Source organism: Amphiprion ocellaris, chromosome 6 (genome assembly GCF_022539595.1).
Source record: "Amphiprion ocellaris isolate individual 3 ecotype Okinawa chromosome 6, ASM2253959v1, whole genome shotgun sequence".
NCBI classification, from domain to species: Eukaryota; Metazoa; Chordata; class Actinopteri; family Pomacentridae; genus Amphiprion; species Amphiprion ocellaris.
In genome coordinates, this window is record NC_072771.1 from 20,713,455 (window position 1) to 20,739,857 (window position 26,403).

Below are 26,403 nucleotides of genomic sequence, written 5' to 3' on the forward strand. Positions count from 1 at the left end.
TCTCTTATTTTTCTCACATGCAAATGTCTGCTGGCAGGTGTCTATAATTATCTCTTTTGTAGCAGTGACCTGTTATAAAAATCAGACACACAAACAGAGGCAGCAATGCCTTCTGCTGATGTTGGGATGGGATTTATACAGCAAATGCTGAGGACGATTCAGTTATAGTATTTCACCTTATGGCATTTTATGGTACCTGCTTGCCAGTTTACTCTTATCTGCTGCAAAAATGCAACATTATTATTTCCAGGTCACTGTAAACTCCTCCAGTTCAGTGCCACCACAGCTCTGTGGCTGCTGATAAACACTTTCACTGTTCTAAACAGTTTAGATATTTTTCTTACATTTATCCTACAGTTCAGGATAAACAGTCATTTTTCATTAGCTGTAAAAGGAGATTGCTACATGCAACAGTTCACTTTGTACCCTCTATAGATGCTTGTTTGTTTGTACAGCATCAAGGATTCATGCATATATGTGTGGAAACATCTATACAGATGTGTATTAGCCTCCAGTTTCCTGTGTTGCATATGTATCCCATAGCGCATTCCGGGTCGCGTCTGTAGCAAGATAATTGGATCCAGTCAGTCATTCTGTCACTCACACCTGCAGCAGATGCGACTGCAAAACACCACAGTCTCAGAAATGCACTGCAAATCCACTTGCTGTATATAACACAAAGCACATATAGAAATATGTACCCACACTTTCTCATTTAAATGTGTGCACATGCATGGCATACGCACACTCAGCTGGCAAGTATCTAAGGACTAGAACTCTGACATAATTTACTGCCTCAGTGCGTTTAACATCCGCTTTCTCTTCTCCCAGCTCTTCATCTCATCCGGTTTGGGCTGGAGTCGTTGAATAACATAAAACATTTCTGTCAGAGTGTCTTCAGTGTTTGAATTATGTGTGAGGGACTGTGCATCCTGTTTGTGTGTGTGTACGTTTGCCATTTCCAAAGTGCTGTGATTTCTTTTCTTTAACCAGTTTTGGATGAGAAACTGCTGATTTTTCTTTAAAGCACTTTAGGACATTAGTTCCAACATGTCATAATGTAATGCTCTGCCTGCCATCTCCTAAAACTGGACTCACTGAACTCCTCAAACATCATGACGTGACCCTGTTTCTGCTGCCGCTTCAGGTCACAGCTCAGTTATCTGACAAAGACTGACTGCATTCTTCTGTCTTCATTTTTGCAGGCACAGAAATCGTGGATAGAAAGAGCATTCAGCAAGCGGGAATGTGTTCATATAATAGTGAGCGCCAAAGACCCCCATAGGTAAGTACAAAAATGGGAAAATCTAAGTTTATTCCAGCTAAGTTACGTTTTGAATTGTGTAGAGAATAAGAGACAAAGAAATTGTCAAAGTCTGAGAGTGTCTAGCTCAAAGACATATACAAACTTTGTCTGTTTGATTAATTGCTATAAGAGCTAAAAGACCCTAATGGTGTGATAACCCACCCTCTGTCACTGCTGACCTTTAAAACATGCCTCGCAGTAACGTCACATTGACCTTGATTTGCATCTAAGTATTTAGTATAAACTAATGAGCCACAATCCTGATCCCTGACCTTAAACATTTTAAAAACACAAATACCAAATTTATCTGCTTTAGTGGCGAAATTCTTATCAAAATTCAGGTCCAGGGCAGTACATTAGGACAGTAAAATGATCCACGTAGTAACAGACAGACAGAGCCCATAGGAATGTACTGCTAATTGACGGCCGTGTCTGTACAATACAAACAGTACGATAGGTTTGTAATGATAACAACACGTGGTAAATGGATCTGAGAGACACACTTTTGTATTCATTAACCAAACTCCCCTCATTCTGCTCTGCAAAATCATTGTGACACATTGTCAGTGGACAAAACTGTCAGATATTTGTTACCTCTTTAGCATAATTTCTCAACATGCAGGACAGTAGAGCATCTGGGCAGGTCTAGCAATAGAAAGACAGACACAACTTGATGAGTTTCATAGGTCAATCACAGGACTTTCACCCAGCAAACAGGTGTTTGTGTTCCATGTTGCACCATTTTTAGTTTTTAATTGCTGTTTGAGAAGGTTTTGGGACCAAAAATAGTTAGGTTTATAGGAAAATATCATTGTTGGGGTTAAAATACACCTTTTCACAATATTAGTCAGATTTTAGAGGGAAAACCTCCATCCATCTCCTCCATTTTCTTGGTTTCCACTGTAACAAGTCCCACTTCATCTGATATATGATTTGTTGACGAAGGCAGCAGAGAACATTTGACCACAGTCTCATGGCATCTATATCAGCCATTGAAGGACTTCTACAGAAATGTATTGGACAACCCTGCATGTTCAAAAATGTTACTAAACAAGTACCCAGTGCATTACAGTTTTTCTCACTCACTTTGGTACATTTCTCAGATCAGAATTGAAATTCTCAAAACTACTTGTTCAATCTTCACATCATTGTGTCACTTGTGCACATCAAAAAAGCAGTTTCTCAGACAGTTGTGAAAGCAGTTGCAAATGCTTTGGTACATCCATGCAAATGATTATGTACAATTCTCTGCTGTTTCCTACATTATCAGTTGCTTATGTCATGTTGATCAAAATGTATTATCATGGGTCTCTGTTGAATTGTCTCACCCTCCACAACATTTAGGCATTAGTTCATCGCATAAATCTTTACATGCAAAAAGGTTGAACAAGTTGTCATAATATGTCAGGGATAATTCTGCACATTTCCATTAGACTTTTTTTCTAAATTTGTCCTGAATTGGTAAATTGCTCCCAGGGGAATCTTAAATTTCTCTAAGAAGGGAAATGTGTGAAGGATTAGGATTTTCTGAAATCGCTCAAAGATACAAGAGAAGATATTTGTGATGTGGATGAGGATTTGTGTCCCAACAGACAGGAACATCAGGAGGTGTAGGAAGACTGCACTGTAATTCCTACAGCACTGCATGTACAGTTTTCCCCAAGGAGATTGTCCTATGTTCACATTTCTACTTTTGTTTTTTGTTTTTGTCTCTGTGCTATGCAGTGCTGTTTTCCTTTCTGTAATGCAATGATGTGGTCTGTCAACAAATTACAACAGTATAATCGTAAATGTGGATCTTGTCCAGTCTCTTGCAATCAATTTCCCACATACACTAAGGTGTAACTCACAATTTACAATGATTGTCATCAAAATTTTAGTCATAGTTTACATCAGAATATCCCTCCAGAGTCCACTGTTACAATGACAACACGGCTAAGTAATTTGACTTTCTTATCCACACACAATGACACAAGGACTTGTCATTCTGATGGCACTGACATGTTCATTGACACAGATATTTACTTTTGAGAGATGAACTAAGGATTTTGAGCAAGAGACTGGCTTTTGCAGGTAATCCATGGTGTTTTGCTATTTGTACGAATTGTTTTGAGAAATGCACTTACTGTTTTGCAAATGTCGAGGATGATTTGAGAAATGTACCAAAGCGACTGAGAAAAACTGTAGCATGTGGCACCAAGGAGTCCTGATAAAGGGTTTGTATGCGATGAGTTGGGAATGAGATGTTTCTGCATGATGATGTTATCAGAAGTTGGTGTTGTTGCTCGGGAGAGCAAACTGTGAGTCTAAGTCCTGCAGTGCTGGCCATCGTACACACACAGGAAATGCCACTGTTCGTTAGGTAAACAAAATTCCATAACTAGAGGAAATCGTGCGCAAGCCAGGAGCAGTGAGGGAAAGAGATGTTCCTCAAGATCATATCAGATTTTTCTTTTTAGTCAAAAACACTTGTGCTCATGCGTAAGGCAGAGGAGGGCGAAGTACCTTTGGTAAGAGATGATGGAAACATGAAGTGATAATTAAAGCCTCCTGACTCTCTTCCTCCCGAGGCTCCTACTCCACCCTCTAAGGTGAAAACACAGGATATGAAAGCTGCATTCAGCACATCTCAATAAGCATGTACTCATGTAGGAATACTACACTTCATTACTGTCATTCTACTAGCGTCTGTAAGGGAGACGAAAGGGAGAAGGGGATGCGAACGAGATGGGGGAAAACAGACAGAGGTTTGAAGCACTGAAAACAAAAAGAGACAGAGCCAGTAGAATATTGCATGGGCTTACAAATCCAATCAGGAGATAAAAGTCAGATGACAAGCTGTCAGTTCATCCTTGCCCCACATCTTACTGCTAGGCACATGACTATGACAGCTCTCACTCTTGTTTCTCTCCCACTCTCAGTCGCACACAATCTCTCTCTGTCACTTTCCCATTTTTTTTCTCAGTGCTACAGTAGCTTTGCTTGGGGCTCAGACTTCTCAAGATTTCAAATATGCTCTGCAAAGGACTATGTTCTATACCAGTGTGACACTCACTGTTACTTTCTCATCTCATTCAGGTGCTGTTGTGGTCGTCTGATAGGCCAGCATGTGGGCTTGCCACCGGGCATCTCATCCAGTCAGAATGATAAGGCAGAGCGTCTGGCCAAGAATGACAGCCTGTCGGAGAAGTGGTCAATCAGCAAACACACGCAGCTCAGCCCCACCGATGCCTTCGGCACCATCGAATTCCAGGGAGGAGGACACTCCAACAAAGCCATGGTGACTCCCTTCACATATAGACAGAGTTTTAGTACTGTTTATCAGGGACCTCGTAGAAAATGCTCAACACAAGTACATGAAAGCAGACTGCAATGTCAGGTTCAGTTGGTGCAAAAACACAACTCTTAGTGAACAAACTACACCTTTGTGATCTATTGATCAGTGTTTCCAGTGGTAGTCACACATAGCAGTAGCATAGAATGGTCTGTGCTCAATATCATTCTGTTAGAGGGTAAAAAAGAAAATACACTCTTGCTTGTTTGCATTTCTTTAAACGAATCACAATCATCTTTGGCAATGCTAAGCCACATAAGCAGCAACAGTGCCCCCTCAAAATAGAGCCAGATGAATTGTTTTGCACACAGAAAAGCAAGCACTGTCATATGACTTGCTGCACGATTCAAATCCTCTGCAACGTTTGAAGTTTTCAGCATGGTAGGATGCTAGCTTGGAGGTGGTTGTTTCCTAAAGTGAAGAGGATTTTACAAACATTAAGACTTAGATAGGAGAAGGGGAGGGGAACGCTGTGTGAAATGCACAGCTGGTGCGAGCTTTAACCTGCAGTCCACATCAGGTGGGTGGGACAATCACAGCAGCAAACAAATGTGGTGTCTGTTTATGACTGTGATCTGCTGTGCTCACTCCACTGAAGAAAGGAAAAAAGACAGTAGAAGCGGTGTGTAACCTTTGAGTCACTTTCAGAGGAAACAGAAAATTACTTTCTGAATGAAGAGTTGACAAAGTTCAGCTAAAGCTTCATGGAACTGGTTGACATGATGATTTGAGCGGAGCTAAACCCAAATGAAAGGGGTCAGCATTCATTTTGTTGTTTCATGCTATTGCAAGCTGAAGCTGCACCCATACTTAAACTACACTGCAGCTCATGCTTGAGTTAAGATGAAGACATTTTAGGTGACTCATACCAGAATGCAACAGTGCAGGAAATCTGTCTTGTGTGGCACGAAGCGAACAAGATGGTATAGGAGGTCCAAATACATACATCCATACAGTGCAAGGGAGGACACATTAAACCTTAGACACCTACTTTTGGTCTTTTAATGGATACACTCCTTTGTGTATCCTGTAAGTAAGCGTGGGTCTGAAAATGGTAGAATGACACTCAGTATGTGAGCTTGTGCAAAGAAATGGAGATTTAATCATAGATGTCATGTTATACTGACTTGAGTTGACAAAGATAAAGTAGACTGAATGATTCACACTGAATATACTATAGGAAGAGGTTCATTAAACTTCAGACAGTTGTGAAAGCTGAAAGTTTATAATGGCTGAGTGTGATCTGGAGATATTTTTATCAGCTTCAGTGAACAGATGTAGTTTGACAGCATATAGGTAGAGAAGAGGAACATGTTGGATTTGTGATCTACTTTAATGAGTTTGCTGGGTTAATATATTTCATACACACTCCAAATACAAAGTAAAAATGACTTTGACGAGAGAGGACTCATCAAGAGCCCTTGTGTACCTTGTTCTTACCCTTACAATTTATCCTGTCAGAAGGCCTGAGGATAGCAGCAAAATTTGCCAAATTAGTATAATGATTATGGAAATACATCTAATTATTGCTTTTAAAGACCCGATTGAGTAGAGACTGCAGCCGATAAAAAATTTCATGATTAACCGATCCCTTCCAAAAAGCAGCCGGATGGTAGATTTTATTCTCACAATCACCGTGTGTGATAACCATGGTAACAGAATCATATCACGCGCACTGTAGCATTGTGGGAATTCAGATGATTAGGTCTGAATTATGTCTGATTTATTCCCAGTGTTAAATTATTCATCCAGACACATGTCAGGTTGGATTTCTGAGGGTGTATTGGATAGAAAAACAGATGCTGCATTATGCATGTGGTCCTTCAATCATAGCAAACATCTGTTCGATACTTTTGTAACTTGAAAAATTAAACCCATATGCCTAGACAGCCTTGCAACACTGATATTTGGGATATTTTTTCAACTTCATAATTTTGCTTTTACGTGACTGATTTTTAACATGTAATGCTATTGTAGCATGATGTGTGTGTACATCTGTGAATATCCACGTACCAAAAGTCACCCTAAGTAAGCCTGAGTGTGATGCAGAGGTGCAGCTATACATCACTGACACATTTCCCACTGTTTGCAGTACGTGCGAGTGTCGTATGACACCAAGCCTGACCTGCTGCTGCACCTGATGACCAAGGAATGGCAGCTGGACCTGCCCAAGCTGCTCATCTCAGTCCACGGAGGCCTGCAGAACTTTGAATTACAGCCCAAACTCAAGCAGGTGTTTGGCAAAGGGCTCATCAAGGCTGCCATGACAACCGGAGCCTGGATTTTCACTGGAGGGGTTAACACAGGTAAAGTAGAATTTGTTGGCTTTGAAGATGAGTTTAAAGATTCAGAATCTTTTTCAATGTTGGTATCAATAAGTATGTATAATGTAACAATATTTCATCTGGACGTTTTACTTGCACTGTGCAGCATCACTTCTTTTTATATAAATCAAGTGGGCACTTCTAATAGGAGTATGATGAGTGTGTTCAAATGTTCCTCGTAAGTTATTGGCTTTCAAATAACCATTTATCAAGCACCCCTGGATTCTAAAACTCCTACCACCTGATCTGTCTGTAAAATGCTTCTTTAAAGTATATTATGAGGACTCAGTTACACTTACAGACACTTAAAGTCAGACTAGGCACATGAAGTAGCTCTCATTTATTACTCCATGCATCTCGAATGAAAATACAGTCACACAGTCTAGACAGCTTATTTTTAGGGCAATGAGAGAGAGCCACTTTTAGATCTAAAGATGTATTTGATTCAAACAGACTAGAGAGTTTTAATTCTTACAGAAATAACTCAGGTGATATTTAGGGTTCATCATAAACTTACACTTTTCTTATATTCCTCCTTGTGTGAACTATAGGAAGAACAATTTCTGCCTCTGCAGGAGGTTTTGGAAGTCCAAATACTGAAATAAAGGTGGTAACAATTTGAAAATAATATAGGAGTTGTCCTGTTAGAGTTTAGAAGAACTGCAGTCAAGGAGAAGATTGCTTTAAGACTAAGGAGGAAATGCTGAGTGACTGGATGAATCTGACCTGGAGAACGATATGTGAGGAGCTCAGTGGACTGGCTCTTGAATTTAGGAGTTGGAGGGCTAAAAGACAAGCCAGAAAGAAAGTTTGTCTAAGTTTGACTGCAGCAAGATGATGGTGTAGTACAGTGTTTGTGATAAAATAAGATTGATGGGAATGAATATAGGGAAAACCCAGCTGACAGACTGACGGCACATGAATTATGCATTAATATGGAGTTATCATGTTTATGGAAAGTAGTCTCAGTGAGTGAGGTTGAGCTCTACTGTGTTTCTGATCTCTGTATGTTTTTGAGTAGTGGCACACACTCATTTTGTACCATGTAAGAGTATCAGTGTTTACCATTCAATATTCATTCATATTATGATTTCTGACTTTGTTGTTTAATGACAGTCATTTTAATACTGGTATAGCATGTGAAAAAATGTCATTCATTCACTTCATCCTTCAGATATTATCAGTTGTGTCAATATTACAGTTCTTGTAAGGGCTGCTTCCTTTTGTCACGGGTTGTATTGTTCTTTATTGTTGCTAGATTGCAAAAAAAAAGAAGAGAGAATTCTTTTGTGACTTAGATTGACTTGAGCAGTCTTGGAATTAAAAAAATAATAGGACAGTAATGTTCAATATAAGAGATAACAGACAGAAAGAAACGATACAGTGCTAGATGCTGTAGAGTGAACACACTTGAATACAGAAAGGAATCAGAGAGTAAGATTTAGTGACAGAATGGGTGCAGAGGCAAGAAAAGGGAAGAAGGAGGCCTGAATAATGGATGGATGGATGGATTGGAGGGACAGTGGGTGGAGATAGAGAAAGAATGAATGTCAGCAGGAGAGATGGGATAAGATGGCCTCCAGGTCTGACTGCTGCTCCCCTGAGGACAACTACTAGAGGCCTAGAGCTACAACCTGTCTGTGTTTGAAGCAGAGTATGTGCATGTGTGCGCACACATGCAGACCAGCTGCCACGCCGTTGTCTTCCATCCTTAATAGATTTGGTTTATCTTTCACAGCAGACGGTATCATTGTCTGACTTTAGGCTATGTATTGATTGTGACAAAATATGGCTTTTTCTCTGTCCTTCTCTTAAACACTCTTAAACATGTCTGCACACACACCCATGTACACACTCAGGGGTGATTCGCCATGTGGGTGATGCGCTGAAAGACCACGCCTCCAAGTCAAGGGGGAAGATCTGCACCATTGGTATTGCTCCGTGGGGCATTGTAGAAAATCAAGAGGATCTTGTTGGCAAAGACGTAAGTCACAAAGTGGCTGCTTCAGCCTTTGTCCGTGTGTGTATATACTGTATGCGTGTAACACGTCACATGTAGTCCACAATTGCCAGGGATTGTAAATTGCACTTGACGCCTTATTAACTGAGATGCTGAGTAAGCCAATCCAATCTATGACAAACGCTCCTTCACAGTGAGTTGGACAGCAGGCAGAACCGCATGAGGCTGCCGAGCACATGCTGACTCATTCAAATCTGGGCGAATCGGTGTTATGTTATAGTTAAAATTCATCAGAATGTGCTGCACTCAGTCCTGACTGAACAAGTCAGGCAGAGCCGATTAATGTTGGTGGCTGAAATGAGATGATTAAGTGCTGAGGCTCTTTTCTCATGCTTGATCGGTCTTAACTGTGTGCCTAATGACCAGATGAGTTTACCTCAGATTGTCAGGCACTGCTCCAGTACTCCATATCCAAGCTTCTGACAAACTCTCATTTCTGTTGTACGAATATTGGCCCATTTTTCATTGCAATTTAATACAACTTTAAATATAATACATACAGTGTATATGTGTTTGCAGTGATTGTGTGAATGCATCAGGGTGCCTTTTTTGAGCTACTGATACACAAAACCTGCTTAGGAGTGGACAGCAGTAACTACTGCAAATATATAGTAGAATGCAGAGTTTTATTTACTTTTGATATAGAACCAATCACATATTTAATCAACCTGATGAAATCTCTGTGTGTATGTCTTTAAGGTGTACTTCAGTGTTTTTGAAGGACTCCTAAGAGACTGACTAAAACACAGTAGTCAAACATGCTGCAGGACAGATTCCCATAATCTAACTACTAATATAGTCTCTGTTAGTCCCTCTGTGCCTGGTAACACTTTCGGCCTTCAAATCCTTTGGCCCAGTTTGTGATATAGTCTCACCATTAAAAATTTGGAGCCTCCAAGACCAACCAAGATAATCCCTCATGACATCATTAGGGTTATTTTTTTCCAAACTTTTTTGAGTTTCCTCCAGAGCCACAGAGGCCCCTTTACAACTGAGTAATACTCTCCTGACAAGAAAATTGAACTTGTTGTGTGATAGTAAAACTGGTGGAGTGCTCCTTAAACTAAAACTATTGAAGGGGAGATGAGAACATGGTGTACTTTTTACCAAATTCATTTTCAGCTCAAGGTTGACTACTAAGAAAACCTTGTTAAACCACACAAGACTCCTTTGTCGAGTTGCCTCATACCCTTGTCAGCAGTGTGGCTCTCAGACGTTTGCATAACTGTTAAATATTGTCTTCTCTTGGCTAGGTGGTGCGTCCATACCAGACTATGTCCAACCCTCTGAGCAAGCTGACGGTTCTAAACAGTCTCCACTCACACTTCATCCTGGCAGACAATGGCACCACGGGAAAGTATGGCGCCGAGGTCAAACTGCGCCGCCAGCTAGAGAAACACATCTCTCTGCAGAAGATCAACACACGTGAGTAAAATTTGCCATATCTGTCTGTCAGGAATGTTGACAAACTGACCTACTTAGCCTAAATTAGAAGCATTTTCAAAAGATACAATGACTGATACCATCATAATGAAACTGCAATCCTTGTTTTATCAACAACACCACCATGGGTTAATTGGGTTCATTCCGTTTTATAGCAGCAACCAGACTAAAATTATCACTACCTGCATTATACTGAACACATGCTGTCAGACAGTGTATTTTTAGCTGGCTGGATATAACTTGATGAGCCTTTGAAACTGTCCATCCCTTCAGGAGGGGTTTATTTTTACTTTCAAAGCTTCCTGACAGCTCAGATGAACCCTTTCCTTTTTCAAATGAATCTGCTTGATAATCTCTGTTTTCCTGTTCTGAGCCACCTACAGTTACTCAACCAGCAAGTACAGAATGTGTCCTTACATACTCGCAGATACAGTGAAAATGAAGATCAGTTTGTACTTTTTATGATATTTCTACCTTTTTTTCATGTAAACTAATTGGAACAGGATAGTTCAATGACATTTTAAACCACTGGGTTGACTTTGTAGGCAACAGTACGGCCTAGTAATTTTGTGTGTTTTTATATATTTTGACACAAACATGCATAATATTGTAATATTACACACAGTTGTGGAAACTTGACAGAATGTCACTCTATTCATTATTTTTTTTCGCAGCTCTTCGTGTAGTCATTTTAATAATTCTTACACCAAAAGCACCGTTTGCACATACTGGGTACTTAATTGCTTGTTTATGTGTCCAAAGATGTAAGTGTCTGTGTCCTGTGTGTGTGTGAGTCCAATCTGGACATACTTGGCTTTGTGTGGACTGTTCATCCACCGCTGAGCTGTTGTCACTTTGCATTTCTCTGTTTTCAATTTTCATATTATACCTTAGCTAGAAACTGAATGGATTTGCATGAATACAAAATGCATTCCTGTCTTTTTCTCTCTCAATCTCTTATACTCTCTCTCCCTCTCGTACACAGACACACACACACAAAAAAGACACAAGCGCAGCCTCTCTGATACACTTTAAATGCATTTCTCAATAGCCTCTCGCAGCATTGTTTACAATGAAGCAGGAACAAATCAGAGCCGGAGAAATGTTGTTTGCAGACTCGATTTAGTTGTTATTATCTGCGTTTGCTGTCAGCATAAAGCCATTTTATAATAATTTCCTCCGGGTTCGGTTGACATGAATGCACACACTTTGACATCAATGCTTATTTAAAAAACTGCAGAGAGCTCGGAGTGTCAGGAAGAGGGGTGCAGTGTCGAGAGCAATGCAATGATCCACACTCCACTTTTGTCAGCGCTAGTTTTCTTCACTGTCAGACCGATCGCTGATGTTTGCTGATAGTGACTTTATAAGGGTATGTTTGATGTCAGTTTCATTCTTACAGTGGAACCACTCCAAGGATTTTAAGAAATGTTCCTGGACACCCGAATATACCTCCTCCTTGGTTCATCCAGTCATGTGGCCTATGGACTTCCCTTTGTCATCCTATGCCTGGGTGCATACAAAAGGGGCTGGGAAGGCAAAGGGATGCCCAGTTGTCACGCAAACATCTAATATACCATCCTTAATTTCAGTAAATCCTGCGATTATCTTTAGTCTATATTCGGACTTGAGGTCAGCACAAGTATATATATATGGGCATCTGCTATCAGAATAAAGTGTTAGGGGACCAGGTGTGCAACATATCCGCTGCTGACTGTCAGCAGGACAGAGCCATCACCCACCCACTGTCTCACACAGTAACCTTAACCTCAGCAGTGTCTGAGGTTGCACTGAAAACCAGCTTCAGCTTTACAACCTGCCACTCAGGCTGGCAACTCGCTCCTCAAGGTGAAGTGCTCCATCCGCCAAAACGAATCCATAGACTTAATGAATATCATTTGAATACATGTCGGATGAAGTGATGTGGTATTTTTAAAATGAGTGTTGTTTCCACAATCAAAGCAAATTTAGACACTTCTGCTCAGGAATGTTTTAAATTACAAACTTAGACCATAAAAATGTAGTTATTCTTGTTGTAGTTGGTAGATTTACAAAATCTAAATATTTATCATAATTTAAGGAGAATTTAGTCGTACCCCTGGTTCATAACCTCTTGTTGGGTATGTACTGGACATGCTTAAAATTAAAATAATGCTTTATTGTTAAAAATGCCGATGTAAAAATACCAAGCTGCTCACACTCATTAGTAAGAGTGATGCTGAAAAGAAATTAAAGCAAGTGAATGAATGAATAATGCATATGTCTCAGCTGCTTAATATGTGAAGCGGCAAACCACGAATCCAGTCTGCTGTAGCATGAATGTTGTTGACTTATAGCAGCATTTCTAACCAACAAGCCCATGTTGTTTGTGTATGTGTCAGTGTGATATACTGTACCTTGTTGTGTGTGTAGGTACCTTTTACTTCCTCATTCGCTGCTGTAGGGTTTGCAGACAAGGGCCATTTCTTGATTTGATTACCTGTCCATGGTCAATCAATGACTGCATCAATTTTCCTCACAGCAGGACTCCTGTGGGATCCAAGTGTGGCCTGAGGGGGTTGTCATAGAAAGGAGGATAAAGAAAGTGAAGAGACCATTTAAATGGTCTAACATGTGGGTTGTGGACCACACGTAACCTCCAGTTCGTTTTTCTTCTTTTTTTTTCTTAACACACAGTCCCACATACTGCACATAAACACAAGATGAAAGAAATGTGGTGGATAGATATGCGTAATCTTCCCCTGTGGTATTTTTGTGATGTCTGGGCAATCCTGTAGCTAATCCTACTGTGCCCGTGTGTGAATTTCCATGCAACGGCTATCACCATGTGACTGCCAGAAATGCTGTAGCAATCAAATTGGCTCCACAGTATTGTAACAGTTTTTCAGGATGGGAATCCATCATATAGAACAAATTTATGGGTGTTTTGGTCTGACTACACTCCAAAAAAATGGAATACTGCAAAATGTCTCATCAGGTCCTCTAGACAATGTGCATTTTACTGAAATCTTGCCACATTTTGTTATTTCTGGTCATTTTACACATTTCCATCTGAAGTTCCAGCAGTGCGATTGGCATCTGTCAGATCTCATGATTGGAGTGCAGTTTGTGCAATTCCCAAACCTTTTAACACCACTTTGGTAACAGAGCTCGAGTTTACACTCTGCATCCTTTCTCCTCCAGTCTCTAATGTAAGTTTGATGTTGTGGAAGGTGTCGGTTCATGTGGTTTTGCATTCTCTGTAGTGGAAAGTGGGCAAGAATTTCAAAGGGACAGCTCCGGCTGGGTGTAAACATAATAAATGTGTTAAGACAGTAAATTCGGCTTGAGAGGCTGTAAATACGGTGAATGGAGCCAAGACATTCCCACACTAGAGTCAATGCTCAGTGCTGCCCTGCTGTATATTCATGGCCCTCTAGTGAGTTTGGCAGCCAGATGTGGTCCAGCTTGATAGAACAAAGACAGAAATAGAAATGGGCCTGCATTACTTCACATTAGAATAGCAGGACAGAACTTATAAGCGGTGATCATGAATGATCAATGTGTGATTAAAGACATATATAATTGTGAACCAGCTTTTCTTTCTTCTCCTTACCATTCTTAAAGCTATAGCTGACATTCTCAACATCAAAAGTGAATAAAATAAATAAAGCAACTGGCACCATTCGACACAATTCACTCAACCCCTGTGCACCTTTTTTTTTTTTAAGTGTTTGAAGCTGCAGCTATAATGCTTTTCAATCACACACCCACCTCAAAGAGAGGACAAGAGCTGGAGAGGAGAGGGGTGAAATGAAGACAGAGAAAAGGGATTTGAGGCAGAGAGGGAAGTGAAAAAGCAAAAAAAAAAAGAAAAAGAAAAAGCAATGAGAGTCAGCTGAGGAGGATGCAGGTGGTGAGACACTACATTACCTTGAGGTGCCTTCGCTGTAAAAGCAGGGTGAAAAAGTGAAAAGGCTGTGAGAGAAAATAATAGACTTCATCCATGAATGTTTTCCTATTAAACAAGAAAGAAAATGTAAGAAAAAGCCTGCATTCTGGTCACTGTTGCTTTTGTGTTTTTGCACACACAACCATTTAAAACTGAATGCACGTGCCAATCCCAAACGGGAAGCAAAGTTATTCATTTGTGCAAGTTTAGATAAAATCTGCGAGAATGAACAAATCACCTTGAGCGTGCCTCTTTCTGTTTTACCTAAATGACTTGGAATATTGAAATGGGTTTGTGAGTATATTGAATCTGTGCATACATGTCGGTGCAGGCGTGTGTGCTACTGCGTAACCTTCACTGACCCTCCTATAGCTGTGGTTTCATTAATCACAGCATAAGAAAAAGAAGTGGCTGTGGTAATTGAATCCAGGAGCCATAAGGCCTTGCGTTGCAGATTAGCCGTGACATTGTGACCTCCACCACGGAACAGCACATACAGAAGAAATTATAGTAAGCTATGCTACCTGGAAAGTCAAGAGGGTTGTTCTCCTCTTTCAAGCACTGTAAATGCTTGGACAAATCTTGATTTTTCCATTATAGTTAATAATATCACTCATTCTTTACACTGTCCATGTGTGTAATCACTTCGTAGCTATTGTTCTGTGATATGTCATACAGCTGCAGTCTCTTATTATGAAAATCATGCTTAGAAATGAAACCCTTTACTGAGTGGGGATGTGACCCATCGAATACCCCACTAATAGCAGGAAACGTATTATGTTCTAAAGCATGGAATTATGCTGTTCAGATATTACTATTCAAATGTCATTGAAATGTTTACAAGTTTATTCAAGCCTCAATCATATATTAATACTAGATTTTCAGAAGGCCATCCGGTCAATGCTGCATTGATCACTGTTTGAATCTGTGGCTCTGTAGAGGAAATATTTGCAGGCACGTGGGTATGCAGAGACAGGTTGGGGACAATTGAAGTCATTGGGGGTGAGGTGTGTTCATGCGTAAATGGATGCAAAAAACATGTCAAAATGATAAACAGGAACTGCCAGAGTGTTCAACCCTGTGGTGGAGAGATAACAGAGTCAGTGGTGAGTTAGATACAAGACTTGCTGCAGGTGTGGTTCCAGGTAGAGGATGGATGTGTATGGATGAGAACATGTTACGTGGTGTGGAAAGAATTTTAAGGCATGATCAGTAGTGTAAAATGTGGTAAATGCCTTTTGGAGTGGCCACAAAGAGTGACGAGAAGGTCAGAACATCCTGGTAGATGGCATAGGCACAAGATAAAAAACATTTATTCCATTCATTTTCTATATCTATTGCTTCCTGTCATATTCATTTCATATTTTGCCAAATTATTACTTCACAAATATCTTACAAACTCTTTAGGAACGTTTATAATAATTCATTCTTTGGCAGTGGCAAAGTGGTTGCATTTGGCAAAAGAGCATTTTCAGAATACCCCATTGCAAGTATTTCTTTTGCTTTCTAAATCCTACTTAAGTAAAAATACAGAAGTATCATCACCAAAATAAGCCATAAAGTATGTATTGTGCCATAAATTGTCCTCTGTGATATATTTTTCTTTCTAATGGTATTAGAAAGTTACTGTTGACATACTTACTGTTGGTTTTACGGATCATTTAAAACCAGTGCTGAGTAGAAATATATCTCATTAGTTGCAGTAGCAAAATCACATGAGCTGAATCCAAAATGTTTTGGTAAGGAAAAGTCAGAATTCATTTGTCTCATATCAGAAGTAGGTTAAAAGTTGGAAACTAAAACCCTGTTTATACCTGTCATTTCACATGACTTGTAATTGAATAGTGTTTTAATGCACATTCATTTACATCTTGGTTTACATGGACTACACTAAAACCAAGATGTAGCTAGATGTAACCAAGAAAATAAGGGTAAGCACAAAATAAACTGTTGCATTGCACAACAGCTAACAACTCTACACAATAGAGTAAAACTCACCAGAATTATTTTTTTTGTTGTTGCTGTAACATGAGCTGCCATTATCACAGGGTACCGACCCTGTAAGTGGCTGTTTCCAAAGACTTACTGATGTAGACGTACCTGTGAGGTGTAAAATATATGCAACTTTAAGAGACAGACACATTTACACCTGTACCTTGTCAGGCTAGAATGAATGCTCTCAAAGTGGTCTGTCCAGTTAAATATCAGTTTCTCTGTTTTCAGTTAGTGATTTTGGCATCTCTAATATCTAATCTGATTAGCCACGTACCATCTGAAGTCATAATGATTTAGTTTGACTTTGTAGGCTCATCATTCCTTCAGTAGATGTCAATAATTCATGAACACACAGTGCATTCTGATTTTATAATGGACAAAGCTCTCATAGAAGTATGTACACAAGTTAACACACAAATCAATCAGGAAAAAATCCTTAAACCCTGAAAAGTCAAAGCTAATATTCATGGTTTATATGAGCATATTGCACAAAACATGAAATATGGTGAACCATTTATGATGCTGATGAGCTTTCTGACCCCATTAAATGGTGTCTTTGCCAGTCAACAGCCATTGCCAAATTATGGTGCATGTAAACACATGATACAGGAACAGAGGCTTGCTAGCAGTGCTGGGTGTCACAAGCATGCCAAAGTGTAACATCATGCAATGTATGTCTTACTGTGCTTACACAAAGATAATGCAAGATGTTGAGTTTACAGTATATTCCACCAGGGCAAAAATATATCCAAGTATTTCTTAGTCTATGTAGGCTTGTAAGAGTTAACCCCAGTTTCACAGTTTTTATTTTTCCTGACACCATTCGTGATCAATGGTCCAGTCAGCGTGAGTAATTCTAAAACTTGACTCATATTACTGGGAAAACAGGTGGTGCCGACCGACTGATTCAATCTGAATTCCTTTGAGTAGGTCAGAAACAGCGGGATATTTCAGCGTGACAACGTGACTGAGAAGTAAGGTCTGAGAAAAGCTGTGCCCTTTTAATGTACCGCGCACTCTGACCTTTTGTTCTGCAGTCTATCGAGTCATGTTGACATCACAGATCGGATGTTTTGTGTCCGCTTTAGTAGTTTTTAGGATATTGGTGTGTATTTTTGTGTTTGAAAGGTGTTTTTTTTATTATTATTATTTTTGGTGGTGGAGGGTGGGGGGGGTGAAGACAAGGACCCACATACTGTAGCACACCTCCTCCAGTCATGCTGATACTAATTTGACACATACAAGGACAAACTCGCAGACACCAGCACAATCCCACGCACACATGCACACGCACAGGCACACGCACACGCACACACACACACACACACACACACACACACACACACACACACACACACAGAGGATGACTCATTGCTGGATCCTTAATTAGGACCATTTAAGCATGTTATGTGTGTCTCGCTTACATGCTCCTCTTTCCCTCCCTAATTCCTTCTGTTCCTCGTTACTTCCTCGTCTCCTGGATGGATGCATTTAGAAAACTGCAGCCTTTGACCACGTCTCTGCTTCTTCTTCTGGCTCGGCCTTTTCACACGTTTTCAGGGTAACTTCCCCCCTGTGAGATATCGTGTGGGCGCTGGGTAAAAACTATGGATGATATATGAGGGACGGGGGAGGCAGGGAGAGAGGGAAGGACGTTGACCATTATGTTATCTGATGTGTTGGAGAATGTGTGTGGATACAGTTTGGTGCAGGAAGAGGGAGTGGAAAGGCTGAACACATTAAGACAGGGTGTAGAATATATTGTCTACATGCAGTATATTGTATATATATCTATATATATATGAAAAAAATAGATCTATTTTTTTAAATAATGCTGTATATATTGATAGGATGCGTATGATTGATTTCACTGTTTATTTTGAGTATCATGTCACAGATCAAAATCCAATGAGAAACATCAGTAATACAAAACATCATGGAACAATTTGATTTCAAATTGACCTATAGTACTGTTTTACATTTTTACTTACTTAGATATCAGTAAATATAGATTAACTGAAATATTATCATCAGAATTAGATGGAAAAAAATGCCCAAGGGTTTCTCTCACTGAGTTTTATAATCTTCCTTCATTAATGAAAAGTTAGTCCCTCTTTAGTCTTGGCTTAGCAAACAAAACACTGTAAAGTTTAGACAGAAAGAGAAAGAAGCAAAGAAGAAGTGAGAAAAAAAATTTAAAAAATGCACATTTAGGACAGTTCACTGTACAAGTCTTGGTGGGGTAAACACTTTAGTCAGAAGGATTGCATCTTCATTGAATGTTCGTTGAGACATTAGCTCTCCAGCTCTTAAATGTCCATTTAGAACAAAAGGTATTCTTCTGCCAACTCATGTAGCCACACAGCATCCTTTCAAATACTTAGTGTTTTATTTCATGTAAAGGGAGAGATCAGAACTCAAAATCCGCCTCAAGAGATGAAATAATTCAAGGGACTCTCAGCTTTCTAAATTATTAAATTTAAAAAAAAAAAAAGTTTGCCAGAAAATCAACACGTTTAAGGCTTCACTTCCAACACGAGCCTCCAGGAACAGCTCTGGACAGTTCTGTAGTTTTTTAATGCTCCAGAATGCGCTAATAGATCCAAATGCACATCTCAGGATAAACTCTTTTATGAACATAATGTTCTAAGAAAATGTGCAACAGGTAGCTTTAGATTATGTGACATTGTTGTCATTTGTACCGGAAATAGCCTCATACATGAAAATATAATTTTATCTAGCAAAAATGTGTAGCCTAATGCCACATAATTGTAGAAGCTACACTTTATGATTAGAATTACACTCGTTTATCAGATATTTAATCCAGGACACCTGAGAGACCTTTATCAAGAATATTTCAGGTTCAAGAATCATGAATTTATCAAATCTACTTGTATTGATCAGTCTCATAATCAAAGGTCGCAAACTCTGATTTCATTGACCTCCAGTTCCCAGCAAAGAAATACACAGAACTGACGGCAATGATATTGAAACATTTATTAACTAATACTACAAACAAGCAATGAACAACAATGATATAACAAACAACAGACAGTGAATGAATGAATGCTGGTACACTAATTAACTGTGACCTTCAATGGAATCATTTGGTAGAAAGCTGATGAATTTAGAGTCACTCTAGAACTGGAAAACCAATTGTAATTTGTAAATTCACCCATTTAGCAGAAGGAAAATGATACTTGTGTAGCCTTTGTATTAGTGAGAGGGAGGTTGCTGCAGGATGTGAAGCTGTGATGATCTGCTGGATGAGTCGGTTCAGGAACGCAGAGACAAGGAGGAACTTTGGCAGGTTTGTGTTGCACAAGTGTGCCAAAGTTAAAACGCTAAGAGTTGATGCTTATACTTGTGAAGAAAATATTCTCGCTGTTGCATTATTAAAGTTAACTTGAGAAATCCAACTTTAAGTAAACATAGGAAAACATAGTCCAGCTGAAATTATAGGAAAGAATCCTGAACAATTGTATGAAAAAGGTGTGGAAAAATACTTTAGTAAGCCCTAGTTTAAAGTTAAGTCACACATTTCTTTAAGCCATCATAAAAGAACCCAGTTTTTAGCCTTTGTTGAAAGCCTAGTTTTAAGCCTTTGTTAGTTCATGCCATCGTTTTAAGCCATCATGAAAGAGCCCCCGTTGCATTCCTGTGACTCTCTTTAACAGAAAGTTTTGGAGCCAAATTCACATCAGCATCTAACCAATCATGGATGTGTTCCTCCCAAGAGGTGGTGTTAAGCTTCACTGTCCAGTAGAGGTCAGAGGCCAGATACCTTTATACCTTACTTTTAGTTCATTTCTTAAATGTACAATTCCGATTGTTAAATATTTATGATGATCCCAGATCTGAAATACCACTGAATAGGTGATTAAAACAATATCAAACATAATATGTTTATCTTGTACTGTTCCTGAGATAATATAAAAAGTGTAAATGTCCATACAAACTGTGGAATTGCAGGGTACATGAAAGTAAACTTCTGATATAATGAAGAAAACAAGCATATGTATTCAATCACAAGAAAAATAAGACTTAAGAAGTCTGTATACAGTATATGCTTGGAATAAGAGTCTCTGTGTCTTTTTATGCAGTGACAGAGAGAAGGGGGATGTTTGTGTGTGCATCTTCCACAAACACTTCAGATATGATACTTCAATCCTGGTCCTGATCTACCTGGTATCATAGATTGAATCCAGATGCTGGGATCATCACTCCAGTGATGCTGAATTTCTTTATTTTGCGGATTTAAAACTGTTCAGTTCATTGTTGGAAAGAAAGGTCTGGGCATTCGGGAGAGACAAAAGCTCAGGAGGTCACAGTGAAGAATGCTATCTCCTCTTCTCCAGAGGTGTGGTTATTCTCACAATTGGCACTTTATGACCCTTATCAGATTCGAGTCGAGGTAGGAGAGAGTGGTCGTTTTAAAGGAAAAATCAGCTCTGCAGATGTTCCATTTGGATGTGAGTTTTGGGTTAGCTGTGTTCTGAAATGGTTTCTTACCAAATTTACAGCTATGGGAAAGGGTCTCTGGATTCTCTGTGTGTTGCTCTGGAATACTACACAGTGATGTCTCTTTATGCATGTGCAAGTATGTATTTATTGATCTGTTTGTCACAAACTGAGATATATTCCAGCAAAAAAAAAAAACAATAAAAACAAAGGCATATCTTTTACTCAAATCTAATTCCAGTATTTCAATATAGAACCAGACATATTCACTCACGTAGAGGATAGCTACATATACAGAATTTCCACATTGCTACTTAATCCTGGCCACATGTTCTCATCAACATCACAGCTTACAGTGTGTCCTCTCTGGAAATAAACATCTTTTTACATGCCTGATCCGTCCTTCTGCGATTTGCTGTCCTCTGCAGATATGTCCAAACATCCTGGATTCATTGCCTCCAGGAGAGAGATCTGATCATGTAGCTGGTAGTCATAAACCTTTGCACTTTCATGAGGAAAGGCCTTCCTCTGTGGGGTTGGGCAATGGAAAGTAAGGTGGATGAAGAGCTTAGACTATCCTGGGAAACAGGCTGTAAACCACTCTGTTACTGGAGGAAAATGGTGAAACAGCTTGTCATCTCATACAGTCACAAAATGTTCTGGATGACCTAAAGGAATTAAATAAGTTGCTGAGTGTTGCTTTATTGCTCTTAATTTTTTGCAATTGAAAAAAAAAAATTTTTTTTGGATGCAGATGTTGCATGTTGCATGTTTTGAGATCTACGTAGATTTAGCAGTTTTTACAATAGTATGTACATAAACAGATACAAAACAAATGTGTGACTATACAGAGTTTTTCATGAAACCAATGAAAAGTAATCTATGCTTTCATCCATGATGTTTTCTGTTGTTTTCACTGTGTGAAGAGTTTTGACAACGCAAACATCCAGGTTCCGACAGGAATAAATACAGTAGTTAAGGCTGTAGCTAATTAAGAGAAAAACACTGTGTAGAGGAGGTCAAAAGCCATCCTAAAATTTGCCTGCTGTATTGGACAAGTCATGCAAAAGAGAATTTTATTTCATTTGTGGTTTGTTTATGTGTGTGTGTCTTTATATCTGTGTTTGTGTGAGTGTAAGTGTGTGTCTGTGTAGGTCTGTGTGTGTGTGTGTGTGTGTTTGTGTGCACACGAGCAGAATTTCCTCATACCAATTAGCCATGACACAGCTGTGCTTTCCCCTCCTCATCTGCTCCTCGGTGGGTTTCAGTTGAACAATAATCTACTTTAGATACTCCGATGTTGCTTCCGAAGCTCACTAGTCATCAATATCAATGCTCGATCTAACACAACCGCAAGCTCACACGTGCACACAAGCACAGGTGACAACAGAAATAGTCATCGGAAAGAAATTGAAGAATCAGATGCAAAACGCAAGTCATTAGTCTGCTCTTGTCTCACATCCTGCTCTGTTGATGTATGGTCGTGTGATGTGTTGTGGCACAGTGACGTTTTACCTCTTTGAAGTAGGCAAGGCCCCTAAAATATTCTCCTTATGTAACTGTCCCTGTTGCAAGGCCGCACAAAGCTGTGAGAGGCAAAGCGTAATAGTGGCTACGCTCCCCAATACGTGCGTGTGCTTGTGTTTGTGTGAGTGTGTGCGTACAGTACGTACGCACGCATTTGTATGTGCACGTCTGCCTGCGTGTTTGAGAGACAGACCGTGCTTTCTCCTCCGTAAATTATGCAGACCAGGATGAGGGTGCAGGGCGGAGAAGATCAGGCAGTTACACGGCTTTTGAATTAGAAGAGTCAAAACACCCAGCATGAGACACAGCCACATGAACCAGAGCGGGAGGGAGAGGATGAGAATGTAGTGGGTACAGGAAGAAAAAAATTCAGAGAGAAAGACAGAAAGTGAGACATAGAGCAGGATTTAGGGGAGAAGGAGTTTCAGATATTAGACTGAGACCACTAAAAAGAGAAAGAACATGAGGGGGGTAAGAGAGACTGGGACTCTGGGGTTCAAAGGGTTTATGGTGGTTTATGGTGATGTTCGGTGGTCTAATGAGAAATAAAATACAGAGAGGAAACTAGAAACTGAAGCAACAAAAAGGAATAACTCAAATCTTCAAATCAAATCTTCAAATGTACAGTTTCTCTATGTGTAGTCTCACCATGTACAGAAAACCCACCTGCTAATTATGCATAATTACCCTGAATAGTCTGTGATTAGCAGAAAGGAGGCATTTTGTGTGAAACTTTCTCTTGCTTCACTTTTTCTCGTGCAGATACATTAATTTGTATGACTACCTCTGTGAGCACATTGAATGACACTCACCTCTCACCCAAACTTTAACCCTCACAACTCAACCTAAATTTTACCCCAGACCCACATTTTAACCCTCAAACAGCTCTTTACAGGGGTGTAAAAAGTTCAGCATGAGCCGAAATGTCCTCACTTTCTCCAAAACGGCGTCCTCCAATGGTCTAAAGCTCAAACTAGTTCTCATGAAGACAGCTGGATGAATACACAGACACACGTCTCCATGAAAGAGAGCACAGAGCACAAAGTGGGCTGGATATTTTTGGTACAGCTGCTTTTTATAAAACCTCTCCTCCAAAATTAGAAAGCGTCTTGACAAGAGTCATGTGACATCGCAGGTGTCAAATTTATACCCTTTTTTTAACAATTTTAGAACACTTTTTCTTTTTATGGATCCGGTATTGCTGATGTCAGAAGCCTTTTCATCACTTCTGTTTTTTCTTCTTCCCTTAACTCCCTTCTTCCTCTCCTCTTAACATTTCTGTCTCCTTTTCCGTGTTGTTTTCCCCCATTTTCCCCTCTGCTCCCTCGGTTTCTCCTGCTCCCACTTGTTTTCCTGTGCAGGTATCGGTCAGGGTGTACCGGTGGTGGCTCTTATCGTAGAGGGAGGCCCTAATGTGATCTCCATAGTGCTGGAGTACCTCAGGGACACTCCTCCAGTCCCTGTGGTGGTGTGTGACGGCAGCGGCAGAGCCTCAGACATCTTGGCCTTTGGACACAAATACTCTGAGGAGGGAGGGTATGCAGTCACATGTGCACATTATGCCGTAATCCAAGGACAAACATTTATGCATATTTTATAAAGTCTGGAAAAGGTGCTACACTGGAGATTTTCAGGGACCATTTGCAGTCAGAGCATCCAACAGCTGTCATGTATGTTTATAAGCACTCAAGAATGCTGAAAAAACTTAGCAAGAAAGCAATTTTATTTAATGGTTTGCTGTGCCCTACAAGTATAATTCTACAGTTAAACATTTTGAGGAAAAAAGATACGGTATTAGAATCAAAACTTGAATGTTTGTGGATACATCAGTGCATTACCTTGTTAAATATTTTTGGTTATATTTCTCACATAAATCCAGGATTGTTTTTAAAGTCTCATACATCCAAATGCAGATGAAGGTAAACTTGCAAATTCACATCTCACCAAGGACTCAGAGATAGTAGAGTCCCTGCCAACCTTGGATCCACTTACCAACAAACAAATCCAATTTGCCCGTTTCTCTGTCACCATATTCCTCTCTTTACCTCTATCTGACCCCACGCCTGACACTCTCTCTTCCTATTCATCTCTTCCTCGGCAGCATAATTAATGAGTCTCTAAGAGACCAGTTGCTGGTGACCATCCAGAAGACTTTCACCTACAGTCGCACACAGGCCCAGCATCTGTTCATCATTCTCATGGAGTGCATGAAGAAGAAGGAACTTGTGAGTCATTTTCTCTTACAGACACACTCTTCATTGTGTGCACATACACATTGCTAGAAATACACACACTTACAACACATTTGCACACATACATATAGGTGCAAATGCAGAAAGAGGAAGATAATGTGCAGTACGTTTATGAAACATTTAAGCATTGAAAAAAGTCAAACAGAGACACACATGCCCAGACAGACTATTAAACCACGAATAACACCAATATCACCACTCACTTAAGCTTTGATGTCTCTGGTGTGTGAAGAAACCCTGAAATGAACAATACACGTAGAAAAAACAAGATGGATTTGTAAAATGAAGCTTTCTCATCATGAAACGTTCATTGAAGCAATTATTACTACATCTTTAATGTATGACATGCAATGTTAAGCAGATGTAAATGTATTCAAATGACATTCAGGACCAAATGGCCTCCACCTTGAGTCTGTGCCCCTTTGGCTTTGTTTAAGTCAAGACTCACGTCTTGTCAAGCAAGACAGTCACACACATCCCTCTCCCCTGGGCAGAGGGATGTGTGTGACTCTTCCTGGGGAGGACTTTTTGTCCCTTTAGAGCGCTGTCAGTCATATAAAATGAACCTCTTATTAATGCTGTTAAACACTGTGTGTAGAGGGGATGTGTGTTTAGGTGTGCATCTCTTTACATAGTCACACTGTGGGGACTCACTTCTCCTTTGGGGACAAAAGCAAGTCCCCAAAATAAAACATGCATTTTTGTGAGGTTTAAGGTTAGAATTTAGTTATTTTTCAGTAAATATTAGGGGTAGTCTGACTCCCAAGATGTAGACTGAGAGTATGATTATGTATTTAATGCAGCATTCTCCTCCCGTCTGCTATCTGCTTGTTACCATTTTCCAAAATCCCTTCGCTAAGGGAAACAACAATACCCTTCCTGTTAGGAAACTACACACTGAAAAAGACGAGTTTTGACAAAGTGCAGTAAGGCTGGTTTTCTGGGTTCTTCCTCTGAATGATTTAAAGGTTTGCAAAAAATAATTACAACATTTGCTGCCTAACGTGGACTTTCTTGCATCTTTGCTCACTGGCTTCATTTTAGAAATATGTTCCACCCAAACAAATGCCTTCCGATATCATTTTCTATGGGCACCGTCACTGCATTCCAGGCTTAATGCCACCTCAGACAACTGTGTTGCTGTTTCCCCTACAGAAGAATAATAATGAGTGTAGCTCGACCATCACACTGTAGACATTGATCAGGCTGTGCAGGATGAGGTTAGAGGTGTATGTGCAGCAGCTGATTTACTCACTTGGGAGAGTGTGTTGTCACCATACAGCAACGAGTTGTCTACTTTTGCTAAGTGAATCTTCATAGCTCAGTTCTTTCTCAAAAGCAATGGACATAAAAAATGACTACCGGTACTGATTTAACAGTGAACATTTTTGACCTTCTATGGTGAAATGGCTGTTACAGGCTAACCTACATGGTTTAATGGTTATGTTGTTGAGAATACACTATGTCATGTGGAAATCAAGACGCTGCCGAGGATTAAACAGGTACAAATTCAGACCAGACTAGTAACAACCTAAACTGTACACTTATCTTGCTGCTTAAATGATATATATTTTATATATTTTCAGATACTTCAATGAAGGAAAGGATAATGGTGACCTTGGACGTGAACTATAGCAAAGTAGCTGGTACAGTGTAGTGATTTAGCAGTGTTAGCTGTAAAAATGTTGTTTTATAGGTCGGGATATTCCCTTATTTAACATTTATTACAACAGCTATCTGGAACTTTACAGTCCTTCCAGGACCAAACGTTCCCCATAAATGAACACACATATGATAACATAGACTTAAA

General features: G+C 39.7%; 1 protein-coding gene across 8 annotated transcripts in view; it reads left to right on the forward strand.

The window, feature by feature from the left end:
* The window catches only part of trpm3 (transient receptor potential cation channel, subfamily M, member 3), a 154,046-nt gene that overhangs the window by 80,782 nt on the left and 46,861 nt on the right, over positions 1-26,403 (forward strand). For all 8 annotated transcript variants that reach the window (XM_055011060.1, XM_055011056.1, XM_055011059.1 and 5 more), the window contains 7 exons: positions 1,206-1,285; positions 4,385-4,586; positions 6,733-6,946; positions 8,824-8,948; positions 10,238-10,409; positions 23,703-23,877; positions 24,443-24,566. In XM_055011060.1, coding sequence (XP_054867035.1) covers positions 1,206-1,285; positions 4,385-4,586; positions 6,733-6,946; positions 8,824-8,948; positions 10,238-10,409; positions 23,703-23,877; positions 24,443-24,566 — 1,092 coding nt within the window. The remainder of the gene's footprint in view (positions 1-1,205; positions 1,286-4,384; positions 4,587-6,732; positions 6,947-8,823; positions 8,949-10,237; positions 10,410-23,702; positions 23,878-24,442; positions 24,567-26,403) is intronic.